The sequence below is a fragment of the Blennius ocellaris genome, assembly GCF_963422515.1.
Source record: "Blennius ocellaris genome assembly, chromosome: 6".
In the NCBI taxonomy this organism is placed as follows: Eukaryota; Metazoa; Chordata; class Actinopteri; order Blenniiformes; family Blenniidae; genus Blennius; species Blennius ocellaris.
The window spans coordinates 24,523,620-24,536,303 of NC_137655.1; the positions used below are offsets into that span (position 1 = coordinate 24,523,620).

Below are 12,684 nucleotides of genomic sequence, written 5' to 3' on the forward strand. Positions count from 1 at the left end.
ACATTTAGTAAAAACTGCCTGATGTTTAGTTTAGTTTAGTTTAGTTTAGTTTAGTTAAGTTTAGTTTAGTTTAGTTTAGTTTGGTTTAGTTTAGTGTAATTTAGTTTAGTTTAGTTTAGTTATTTTGGTCCCCTGCTCCAATGTTTGCATCACTACACCTCCCATGGAACTTGTCTTTCTCTCCAGCTTGTGTTTAATGTAAATTTAGCTGGGAAACAAACGTGTCCAGTATTTGTGATGACGTGGCTTCAAAAGCAGGGGTCTGTGGGTGAACGGTGTGTCCAGCAGGGGGCAGTAGGGGCGACGTGAGGACGAAGCTGCCGTTAATTTTTCCCACGAAGAAGAGTCCGCTGTAAACATGGCGGCGTCGGCGTCGGCGGAGCAGAACGGAACGTCTGTCTCTTCTTCAAACGCTGATCTTTTACTGCATCCTGAGCTGCTGTCTCAGGATTTCATGCGGCTCATTTTAAGTGAGGTGAGTTCGCGTAGGACGAGGAATGTGGCGAGTGTGATTTAATGTTCACCAAGTCTGGGGGGAAAACATAGCTAGCATGCAAGCTAAAGGCGTGATGGTGATGATGATGATGATGATGGCCTGTTGTAAGATTTGTCATGTCAGTGTTTGCTGAGTGATTATTTTAACGTGCCTCAGAGAAACGTCAGCACCAGAGGCAGTGAGAGTAGAGAGCGGCTGGTGGAGCTGTACGTCCGACACGTGATGCCGCTGCCGCAGAGGACTTTACCCGACAGCCGCTGGGGGAAGAGGATGAAGAGCCGAGGAGGACAGTCAGACAGGTACCTGTCCGCCGGGGCTCTTTATCTAGCCTGCCTTTCTTCAACCAGGACATCACTCTCGGATTTTCAGGAGCGACCTGACAAGACATGCACATCCACACAGTCCTGAATACTGAAGATCAATGTCGGAGTGCAAGAATGAAAAAAACAATGAAAACAGGTGACCACATCAGCTGTGATTCAAAGACAAAGGGGTGCACTACATCTTCTGTCTTCTTCACCTATCTTTCTTGAAACAAAGATTTAAAGAAAGTCCAGAAAGCATAATCCAAGATATTCCTGAGGTCTGATCAGACATGAGGGCAGAACTAGTGAATGTAAGCCGGGAGCACGTTCAGAAAGACTGGTGGCCTCCAGACCGATGGAGAAATGAACAGCAGGTGCACAGCGAGTTCAACGCTGTTAAGAATTGTTGGAGCCTTTCTAGATGAGTTTAGAAACTTCCACACTATATCCTGAAGCAGCCCCCCCACCATCACAGAAGCTTCTGCTGTGCAGTGATGCCATCGGGGCCAAGTTCCAGGACAGGACGACGTCTGAGCACCAAACAGTTTTCCATTTACCTTCAGTCCATATTAAATGAGCTTTACTCAAGAGAAAGCGATTCATTCATTAATGGATTGTGTTTGAATGTGGCTTGTTTTTTTTAAGATGGATACAACTTTAACTTGCATTAGTGGATTGCACTTCGACCAGCGTTCACCGGCACTGATTTCTTGAAGCATCTTAGTAGTGTTGTGTTCTTGGAGAAAAATATAAGAAGTAGCATGTTGTCTTCAGATAAATCATGCTAATTGACACACGTCATCAACAAGTATAGATGCATCAATTTAATTTGTTGAAATGGGGGAAAATGTCAAAAATGTTCCTGTTGTTATTTTCAGTTCCAGTGTGGATCAGAACAGGAAAAGACCTCTGATTGTCTATGATGGGAGTTCCTCTCATTGCGGCCCACTGAAGGTGAAGAAACCAGAAGGCTCCACCACTTCACTGGGAGTCAGCGACAGGTTAAAACCTCCTCCGGCTGCAAATCAGTCCAACCCCGTCCGTAAGCTGGCGGGCAGCACGTCCTCGTCATCCTCGGCCCTTCATCACTGCAAAGACACCACAGTCCTCAAACGTGAAGCCCACGCTTCGGTACCAACCTTTTATTTTCATCCCTTTTGGGGGGTTTTTGGACGGAAAGCTGCCTTTTGTTGTCAATTTCATTAAGATTTTATCTACATGTGACATTTTTAATTATATGTGGGCATTTAGCTATATGTAAAACTTTAATGTATATCCATCAAGGAGAAAATCACTGAGGAAGGAGTGGAATCTTTTGAGTTTAGTAAGAAACAGCTGAAGTGGTGTCAGAAATGCTAAAATTCCCTAAATGTTTAGAATAAATCCTTTTACAGATGTGGCCTAAAACACACTGCAGTCGCTCCTCATTATAACCGCTGACATTTGACCCCTCTTGGGTTTCAGGATGAGCTGAAATCTCCAGACGTAAAGAAAAAGATCCAGCATGTGACGTGGCCCTGACCTTTGACCCCAGGTCATGTATGTCTGAGTGGAGGTCATATGGAGAGAAGACTCCAGCTCGGGTGGAGCTGCCCATGACCAATTCCTCTCCAACAGACCCAGTCAAAGCGAGCGGAGGCCTCTTTGTGTTTCACATGACGGAGGAGCAGTCGGGAGGTCGTCCTGCTCCTGAGTCAGCAGTTCCTCCTCGCTCCACAGCCTCAAGTGTCCTTCGTCTGAAACATCAGCAGACCTGCAAGAGGAATAAACCTCCTCCACTTTGGTTTTCTGTGATTTAGTTTTGTTTTCACTTCCGTTCCATGGAGTCCGTTTGGATAAAAGGATGTACTTGACGGCTCGGCTTGGTGTTTTTGTAACAGAAGTTTTATTCTGTGATGGACACCCAAGACAACCTTCTCCGGAGGATCTTAGAAGTCGTGTCCACACCAAACATTGAACAGCAATAGATGGGATTTACGTAATTTGTGATTTATTTTTTTTATCAATTCAAATGAAATGTTAATATTTTAATAGTAGAATAGTGTTTGTCCATGAAGGTGTGAGTTTGAATTTTTTTTAAATATCTATAATGTTATTCTCACTACAAAGACGGAGAACCACTTTTCTTATCCTCATCATAATTTGTGCAGTCAGAGGCTCTTTGTGAAATGAAATATCACTTTGAGATCCAACAAACCAGAGGTCCAATCAAGCTTAAGTTTTAACTTTGTCCAAATGGCAGCGATAAATATTTTACATGCTCTTTGTGTTTGGTGTCTCATCAAATCCTTTTTCTTCTGGGAAAACTCTGAACAGAAGTCTATTTGACCGACTTGTCATCGCTCGCCCAGCCCCTGCAATGTTGTCATATTTATTATCCCCCGCCGTGGCTGATAGGCCCCGAAGGGGGATCTTGAAACAGTCTCCGTACGTCCGTTCCTACCTATATCTCGGCAACCCCTGGGCCCACAGTGACCAAACTTCACATGTGGATACATCTCAGAGGGGGAAGGGATACTATGGTGACCTTGACCTAATTTGCATATTAAGTAGGTCACAGGGTCACGAAGTGCTTAAAAACACATTTTAGGCTCTGGAGGCCTAGGTTTTTGAGCTAGGGCTCTGAAATGTTATACACACATGATACACACTCCAGGGATAACCTCCAGTACACCAAGTGACCTGACCTTGACCTTGAAGATTGGTAGGGTCTGAAGTTTGCTCGTCATGGTTGCACAATACATGTATTTTCATAGAAACATTTCTCCTCATTTCTCAGCAGTTCCTGGGCCCACAGTCACCAAACTTCACACATGGACACTCCACCTGGAGAGAAGGGGCACCATGGTGACCATGACCTCATTTGCATATCAGGTCACAGGGTCACTAAGTGCATAAAAACACCTTTTGGGCTCTGGAGACGTATTTTGACATAGCTTATGAAGAAGACCTTTCAGATTCTACATAATTATCTACTAGGACCCATGGAACACCCTCTAGTGTACCAAGTGTGCTGCCTTAGAGCTGGCTTTGTGAGAAAATATAAAGCCCTCCGGCGGGGGATTAGCCCAGCAACGGCCTTCTTGTTTTCATTATTTATAAGGCTGGACGTTCAGGTGGTGCAGTGGTTTGCTCTCCTGTCTCACAGTGAGAAAGTTCCTGGTTTGAGTCCAAGCTTGGTTCATGTTCTCCTGCAGGGGTTTTCTCTGTTTTCCTTTGTTTCCTAACCCACAGTATAAAAACCTGCATTTAGAGGCTGTTGTGTGACTCTAAATTGCTCCGAGATGAAATGTATGTGTTTGACCTGTCCTTATCCGATCAGCTCTCGTGACCCTAACTGGAGAAAGTGGTGTACAAGATGGATGATTCGTAGGTTCACTAACCCTGAGACTAAATATGACTTGGTTTTCTTGTTAAATCAAAAGGGCAGAATTGACCACATGCTTCAACCGTCATATTTTAACATGTCAAACAAACCGTGTACAGAATAAAAGATGAATTCAGTCTCTTTGAAGTGTATTTATTGCTCTGGATGAACCGACCTTCATATTAAAGTCTTCCATCAGGTAGAGTCCATTAAAACATGCAGGAACAAGTATTTCGATTTCCTGTTCTCAATGACATTATTAATGGTTGGTTTGTTAGTAATCACAGTGGAAGTCAGCAGCTCTGTGACCACTGTTTGATATGCTGGTATAGTAGCACAAAACTTCTCCTCATGCCACCTCGAAACATCTGTGGAGTTGTTGCTTTTTCCTCACAAAACGTATTGGAACCATTTTGACCGAAGCCTTTTTTTTTCTCTTATTCTATGTTATAAATGTATCATGCACAGTTAAAACGACCATGTAGTAATGATGCAGTTTTAGTGGTTATAATGCAACTCATTCACAATCGCTCTAACTGTAAATGTGCTAATATGTCATTAAAAGTAGTCCATGCACACAGCAGCAGTTACTATCACACTTCAAAACAAGATTGTGTGCTTTAAAACTGTTGGTTTATTTCACAACATGTCATACAGGATCTGTCTGCAAACACACTGCCAAACAAAAGTCTTTACATTCATGCCAATGGTTACTGATTAGTACTTAATTCTTTGTAATGAGTGACCAATAAATCTGAATAAACGTTTTTTTAAAGATTCAAAAAGCACTGTTGTTAGTAGTTTGGTGTTTGTAGCATAAAACAATGTACATTTTATGGAAATGCGAGGAAATAAAGATGCTATGGAGGCTAAGCTCTGCTGTCATCTCAGCCCTTGTATCTTTGCCTTTTGTTGATCGTAACGCGGTCGTCCAGTCCAATCCATGCCATTTAGATGTCCTTGCCGCACTCTGGGCACAGGATGTCGTCGCGCTCGGTGAGGAAGCCGCGGCCGACCAGGGACACGGAGCACTTCTTGCAGTTGAAGCAGTCGTTGTGCCACTGGCGCTCCTCGAAGGAAATGTACTTGCTGCCTCCAAGGCCTGAGAGCGGAAATCAATTCCTCAAATCAAAACCACTGAGAAAACTGTGAAACAACCATTTGGAGATGAGTGATCATCGATTACCGCTGATCGGGGTGGTGCAGGAGGCACACTTCTTAGCATACAGGTTGCAGAAGCAGTTGAGACAGTAGGCGAAGTCGTCTCGGGAGGTGAACCTCTGGCCAGACAGCTGCTGCTTGCAGCTGGTGCACAGGAAGCAGTCCTTGTGCCAGGGCTGCTCGCGGTAGGTCACCCCGCCGGTGGTGATGGGCTAGTCCGAGGGAGAACGCCAGAGTTTAGCTGCACACAGACTTTATATCAGTTGTCCCACGAATCGAACAAGCTCACGGCAGACAAGTAAGTGCAGGGTACGTTGAAATCAGTCCTACCTTCTTGCAGTGAATGCACTGCATGGCAAACTGCTTCTCATAGCAGGGCACACAGAAGTTATGGTTGTCCTTGGGGATGAAGCTCTTGGTGCCAATAGGCTGCTGGCACCTCTGGCAGGTGAAGCAGGTCTCATGCCAGCTGTTCCCCTTGTGCTCCATCTTCCTGGAGCCTGGCGGAGGAACGGAGGAATCAAAGTGGTGCAAAGAGGAACGACGAGATTCAGAGGAAAAAGCAAAAAGCACGAACAGTCAATACATTCAGTTGCATTGTGTGTGTTTAGAAAAATCAGTTGAGTTTGTGAAGTAATTGCTCTTAAATAATCTATGATGATACTTCTTGCTGTGTTCAAGATTCATAGCATCTGTTCAGTCACGTCATTTTTAAAATCACGTAGAGATTAAAGGTGTACAGGAGGATTTTCAGGAATTTTAGGAAAGAACCGCCCTCTCCACCGTTTGAAAAAAATGCGCATGCGCAACGCTGTACCTGCTCCCGAGACGGAACGCCTACTAGAACGCGTGCGAGAGACATGCACGAGCCCAGTTCTCCTCGTGCACGCTCTGTTTACAAGTCACAAGTCGGCATCGCTCACATAAGCTCACTTTACAAGAAGATTTGCACCAGAGGGGGTGAAACTGTGTAAAAATGTCCGAGAATAATGCGTCGGGTCGGCCAGCGGCTTGATGAGGACCGTGTGGAGTGAGCTGCACGCAGGGACGAGCACGTACGACGGGCTTACGTCATATATCACCAGAATGATTGACAATTGGGAGGACCAGTTATTTTGATGATCCACCCGGAAGAAGAAAATCCTCTACTATACCTTTAACTGATATTTCATCATAAACTTCAATTACTACTAGTTTTATATGATTTCATAGTTTCTGTACATCTAAATTGCACTGAAACAATAAACATGTCTAAAATTCCATTTGAACATCAAGTTTGACATCTAAATCCAGAGATGAAATCAGTTTAGTTACCAGGTGGTCATTATGAGCACATTTGAAACGTTTATCAGTTGGAAATACCAAATGAATACACATAACTTCCTTTAACTACGGAAACTCAGAGGGATTCTTGCTCCTAAACTTACAAACTAAAGTTGTCACAGCTAATCTAATCATGATTTACTGATATCTCCCATATGGGGTGAATAAAGTGAAATCTTTTTCACTGGGGACTTTGTGTAGGTTTTTCATATTCACTTGTTTTTGCTCAATTTGGAGCAAATGAATAAACGTGATAATACTAAAGTAAGTTGAAGTGGATGTATTTGCTTGTCTAATCTTGAGCTGAATGAAACCAAGACTATTTATTTGTTTGTTCATCTCCTTAGTCTGTCGTGGAACTGAGAGGCTCGTTGTGTGGTCTCTACCTGGCATGATGGTTTTCTTGCACTCGTGGCACTTGGAGGAATACTCGTTGGAGTAGCACTCGGTGCAGAGCAGCTGCTCATCCTTGGTGGAGAAGGGCTTGTCCACCAGGGAGCGCTTGCACTGGAAGCACTTGAAGCAGTCCTCATGCCAGTGGCGGTCCTTGTAGGAGAGATCCTGCAGGAACAGCAGTGAACAGCGACGGTGAGGCCAAGCTGTTCATCAAACAGAAGCGTGCAGGTTTGTAATGGCGCTCGTCTCCTACCCTGGTGTTGCAGCCAATGGGCTTCTTGCACTCCTCGCAGGTGTTGGAGTACAGGCTTTCATAGCATTTCACACAGTAGGGATTGTCCTCTCGCAGCACATACTTCTTCCCAAACAGGGACTCCTTGCAGTAGTGGCAGTCATAGCGCTCCGTCATTTTGAGCCAGGAGTCACCTGAGAGAGATACAGATGCTTTATGATATATGATGATTCATTCTATCCTGTTTAAATTGTTTTTCAAATTAATATCCCGAAGATTCATAGAAGCGTCTTCGGGATTCCAATTTCCACTGAATAATCTGATCTCATTGAGACCCTTTACAGAACATGCTCTCCTCATATTGTATTTTCTCCTTTCATCTCTCTCTCTCATCGTCCTTCATGTTGTTCTGTGTGCCAGAGCAGAAGGTGACAGATGATGAAGATATAAATAACTCCTATCAGTCCTGCTTAGAGACAGTCAACTTTTGCCCCCTGCATACCAGCTCGTACTCCCCCACTGCAGGGACCCGTCCAGCGCCTCACCTCCAGCTGTCAGCGCTGGATTACACTGGCCCGCAACCGTTGCTGTGTGTGTGTGTGTGTGTGTGTGTGTGTGTGTGTGTGTGTGTGTGTGTGTGTGTGTGTGTGTGTGTGTGTGTGTGTGTGTGAGTGTGTGTGTGTGTGTGTGTGTGTGTGTGTGTGTGTGTGAGTGTGTGAGTGTGTGTGTGTGTGTGTGTGTGTGTGTGTGAGTGTGTGTGAGTGTGTGTGTGTGTGTGTGTGTGTGTGTGTGTGTGTGTGTGTGTGTGTGTGTGTGTGTGTGTGTGTGTGTGTGTGTGTGTGTGTGTGTGTGTGTGTGTGTGTGTGTGTGAGTGTGTGTGTGTGTTTGTGTGTGTGTGTGTGTGTAAGTGTGTGTGTGTGTGTGTGTGTGTGTGTGTGTGTGACTGGGTTTAAATGGCTCTACAGTAACTTCTACTCCACAATCTGCAGCTGCTTGCAGCCCTTCAGTTCAGCCCTTTGTTGTCCCACATGTTCTCATTCACTCTTCCTCTTCTCTGGCCAAGGAGACCATCAGCTATCTATTTGAGTGTCTCCTCGGGAGGAATAAAGAGTGCAGTATGGCAAAAACAAGGAGACAGAGTACCATTGTTCATTACGACAGGTTCCTGAGTTAGATTAAGCCTAATGTGATTGTGTAGTAAAACCTGCTCTGTGTGAGGAGATCAGAAAACAACAACTGCTTCATTCTTTTAGGTTACTAAATTCTGTTCTCCACTATTTTTATTGCAACCAGCCTTCATAGACGTGACTCCTTCACGCTCTCTGCTCTGTCGACTTTCTTGATCTATTTGTGATCCCCACCTTAAAGACCCAAAATGAGATCAGAGAGTGATCTGTGATGCGCTTGACATTCACAATGTTGGGCTCTTTGATCTGGCTGAATCTGAGACATTAAATCTCACCGTCCCTCCGGCTCGGAGCATTCCCCACCACATCCCCTCATTGTCTATTGCTCCACCATGACTCACCTAGCTTATGTAAGGATTTATCTGAACCCTAAAAATAAAAGGAGGATAATCTGAACCTCCACAAATAAAACCTGGAGCTCTCCGGACACGCCGTGCAGCTGTTTCCCAGCTTCTTTGTTGGGACTCATCTGGGACTCAATCTGAGCTGCAGCCAGTCAAACAGCAAACGGCCCGTCAGAAAGCTGCTGTGCACCAAGACGCTGTCTGTCTCTCTCGCCAGACGCCACAGACACTAACCCTAACCTAACCTAACCCTAACCCTAACCCTAACCCACCAAGACGCTGTCTGTCTCTCTTGCAGACGCCACAGACACAAACCCTAACCCTAACCCTGTCTCTCTCGCCAGACGCCACAGACACTAACCCTAACCCTAACCTAACCCTACTAACCCTAACCCTAACCTAAACCTACTAACCCTAACCTAACCCTAACCTAACCCCAACCCTAACCTAACCCTAACCTAACCCTAACCACAGACGCCTGCTTGCAAAATAATGGTTTCATAAGAGCAAATGAGGATCTGTGCAGGTGTTGCACTAAAAAAGGTGCTACACTTTTGACTTTTCTAATATAGTTTGATGTCGACCCACGGGAGGAAAAAAGAAGTTGTGTCGACTGGTGCAAATTCAGGAGAAAACTATATTTTATAAACTTGCACAGATATTTCCTCGTCTTTCTATTCATGCTTGCTAATTGTTATTTCAGAAAATGCCTAAACATGCAATGGAACCATGGCTCACTACTTTTTCTTCCAACCAGACGACCAAAGAGCTCTTCTGAAGTGATTCTTTGTTTTTCTAAAGTAATTCAATTCACTTTTCAGTCAAATGGAACACAATCAATAATTTAGTGAGTGGATAAGTGAATAAAATGTTCAATCAAATTATGCTCTAATTGAAAAATGATCTTATTGGATTGTGAATTGCAGTTCACTATTTAAGAAAATGAAGTTTTAAAAAAAAGAAGTTCAAAGCGGTTCTCGCTATAAAACTACAAACAACATTTTTCATGCAGAAGTCTAAAAATTGTCACAGGAACTTTGTTTTTACTAAAAATATTTGCCTTGTCTTTTCTGGAGAATTTGAAACTGGATGAAAATCTGCAAGAACAAACCACCAACAATAAAGCTGTAACGCACACTGCAGTCTTCTTTAGGAGGAGGAGGAGAGCTGACTACTTTTCAATCAGAAGTAGTTTTATTCAAAGGAAACAGGGGGTTTATGAGGAGGATGGAAATTAAGGGGGGGTTGAAGATTTCTGACAAAGGTTGACAGATGTGCAGAGGTTTTGTGAAGAAGAAGGAAGGAGGAAATCAGGTTGTCTTTGAGGACGTGAAAGGAAGTGAGATGAGGGAGTTAAAGAGCGAGGACTCAGGTGGGGTGGATGGAGGCAGGTCGGGGGAGAGCTGTGCAGAATGGGAGACATGGCGAATGAAGACCAGTGAAGAGGATGAATGGGTGAATGGATGGATAGTGGAGCAGCTGAACAGAGCTGGGTCTTACCTTCCTGTCTGAGGACGAGTGCCTGTGCGGAGTCTGGGGCAGACTGAGGGAGGAGGCTGCGGGTGAGCGCTACTTACTCCTGATTGCTTTACTCCACCCATCGGGGGCTAATTGAAAACGGGGGAGGGGGGTTGGACAGAGGGGGTGGGGGCACCGAGGGGGCTGGGATTCTTTTTTGAGATGATCTATAAATACAGCAGGGCTTCATGGAGATAACCCCGAGGCCCCTTTCACTTGCTCATTTAGTCACCAGCACGACCATGTGGCCTTTTAAGGTCATTCAGTTGTTGTTTCACTCGCTCACATCCTCACCATACGATTCACTTGTTCACACACCCACTTCCCCCCAAAACAATCTCTCCACTATTTTGCTTTCTTCTTTTAACACATCCCTCCTCTCTGTCCAGCTTCTGGGGGAGTAGTCATCCTCCTCCTTCACTTTGTTGTCTTTGCATCAGAAATATCCGTCATCAAAACACAAACATGCACGGGCATGCTACAAACACACACAATATTGTTTTGGCCGTTTTTGATGCAATGGAAAAGATGGAAAAGGGTCAAATGTCAGAGATTGTTGCCCTGTGAGATTTCCTGCAGGTCAAAAGTCTCATCTGTCCTTGCCTCCCCATATTTCTCCTCACTGGGGACCCACACTCTCCACCCGGAGCCGAGTCCTGGGTCGCTAATGACAGACGCCCACTTCGTCTCTCAGGAGACTTTAGCACTATTTTCTGCACCCCGACACTCTCCTGTTCACACTGCAGCTCCCTCTATCACCCCCTGTGTTCTCCCCGACTCTCTCTCTCTCTCCCTCTCTCAGGTTTTCCTGGCTGAGTGGTCCCTGGACTCTCTCCAGTGAGAAAATACGTCAGCAGAGCTCCACTAAGATTTAAGTGCTCTATTTGTGGTTCAGCTAAAGAGCTTCACAAAATATAGATTGAGTGTGTGCCGTTTCTATGGCTACACGTGTATTTATGTTTGTATTGGTTTCAACATAAAAAGAGACATTTAAAGTCAGGCCACCCACCAGCATCACTTTGAGCGGAGAACCAACAATCTGTCGCCTCCGTGATGTTTGGTGTTGGCAGATGTGTCGACAGCTGTTCCAGTGATCTTTATGAGAATGAGCTCTGATGTTCTGACTCCTCATTTCTGTTGACATAAACATCCGTTTTTAATTCAGAATCAGAATCAGAATTAATTTGATTGTCATTGTAGCATGAAAGCGCAACGGAATCCAAATGAGCAGTTCTCGTAGGAAAACATTATTTCAGATGGCTTTAGTGTACAACTGAACTTGTGCAACCTGGATGACCTTTCCATGAACAACTAACAGTTATTAGCTGTCGGTTATTATTGTGAGTATTTCAGGTGGGCCGTGAAGGGGGCTAGTACTTGATTACAGTAACTAGTAACCCCATGATCCACCTTGCCACTCGACTGAAATGCTCACAACTGAGATCAACATAGAAATGACTGAAGAGACGGCAGGAGTTTATATGACTGCAGTGAAGATACATTTATAACAACTTCATTGTTTCTATCATATCTTCAACAAATTCAATGTGCTTTTTTTATTTGATTTTTATTGCTGAGAAAAGACCCCCCCCCCCCCCCCCCCCCCCCCCCCCCACACACACACACACACACACACACACACACACACACACTTTGAAAAGCAGTGGTATAGTGACAGATTCTCTCATTAAGTTGAGCTGAAGTCCCAGCTGTGGGACGAAGCTGCAAGCTGGAGACGTGCATGTTATTTGGGTCTGTCTGTTATTCAGTCATTATTACAATCAGTTATTTTCAACTGCTTCAGTCCCACAAAGAAAACCCCCATTACTGTAACTGAGCGGGCCTGTTCAGGACAGGAAGTCGGCAGAAGGTAGAGTTATTCATGTCCATTGCTGATTGGCACAAAGTCTGTGAGAGGAGGTTCTGTGTGTTTACATCAATATGTCCCTTCCAGCAGTGGCTCCCGAACAGTGTTTCTGGCAGCTGTGTTATGTTGCTGGTTTTATTGTTTTTGACACGTGTGGATCTGATCATGACCCCTCAGAGCAGACAAAGCCCCTTCTGTAATCTCTGGCACTGACCCAAGCCAGTCCCAGGACCTAGTTTGGGATTGACTGCCTGAAAACATCACTATGTCAACTCCCATGATGGTAGCGTTGCTGTAAATGAACAGTTGTGACATGACATATACAGTAGTTGTTTTTTCAATCAAAATTTAAAGCTTTTCATTGTTTTCTTTGTGCACAAAACCAAATGTTTTACTTTCTGTTTGAGAGTCTTGCAGGGTTTTTTATTGAATGCCAAACATTTTTGAAAAAGGAAGTGGCAACTAATTCCTCGTTATGTCAGTGAAAT

The 12,684-nt window shown here is 44.5% G+C and overlaps 2 protein-coding genes across 2 annotated transcripts; one reads left to right on the forward strand and one right to left on the reverse strand.

Moving 5' to 3' along the window:
- Nucleotides 1-342: 342 nt before the first annotated feature.
- Nucleotides 343-4,685, forward strand: cUnh2orf49 (chromosome Un C2orf49 homolog). Its single transcript, XM_080497663.1, has 4 exons — nucleotides 343-475; nucleotides 653-795; nucleotides 1,680-1,932; nucleotides 2,266-4,685. The coding sequence occupies exons 1-4, from the start codon at nucleotides 359-361 to the stop codon at nucleotides 2,320-2,322; spliced, it is 570 nt and encodes a 189-aa protein (XP_080353789.1). The 5' UTR covers nucleotides 343-358; the 3' UTR covers nucleotides 2,323-4,685.
- On the reverse strand, nucleotides 4,306-10,461 carry fhl2a (four and a half LIM domains 2a). The gene is made up of 6 exons (XM_080497661.1): nucleotides 10,312-10,461; nucleotides 7,302-7,474; nucleotides 7,039-7,213; nucleotides 5,660-5,829; nucleotides 5,355-5,541; nucleotides 4,306-5,270 (listed from the first exon to the last, which is right to left on the reverse strand). Exons 2-6 carry the CDS (start codon nucleotides 7,455-7,457, stop codon nucleotides 5,119-5,121), a joined length of 840 nt encoding a protein of 279 aa, XP_080353787.1. The 5' UTR covers nucleotides 7,458-7,474; nucleotides 10,312-10,461; the 3' UTR covers nucleotides 4,306-5,118.
- Nucleotides 10,462-12,684: the final 2,223 nt, after the last annotated feature.

Coding starts and splice junctions, on each gene's coding strand:
- cUnh2orf49 (XM_080497663.1), top strand. CDS start 359: ATGGCGGCGTCGGCGTCGGCGGAGCAGAACGGAACGTCTGTCTCTTCT. Junction 476..652: donor TGCGGCTCATTTTAAGTGAG/GTGAGTTCGCGT, acceptor AACGTGCCTCAG/AGAAACGTCAGCACCAGAGG. Junction 796..1,679: donor CGAGGAGGACAGTCAGACAG/GTACCTGTCCGC, acceptor TGTTATTTTCAG/TTCCAGTGTGGATCAGAACA.
- fhl2a (XM_080497661.1), bottom strand. CDS start 7,457: ATGACGGAGCGCTATGACTGCCACTACTGCAAGGAGTCCCTGTTTGGG. Junction 7,214..7,301: donor CCATTGGCTGCAACACCAGG/GTAGGAGACGAG, acceptor CTGTTCCTGCAG/GATCTCTCCTACAAGGACCG. Junction 5,542..5,659: donor AGTGCATTCACTGCAAGAAG/GTAGGACTGATT, acceptor CCCTCGGACTAG/CCCATCACCACCGGCGGGGT.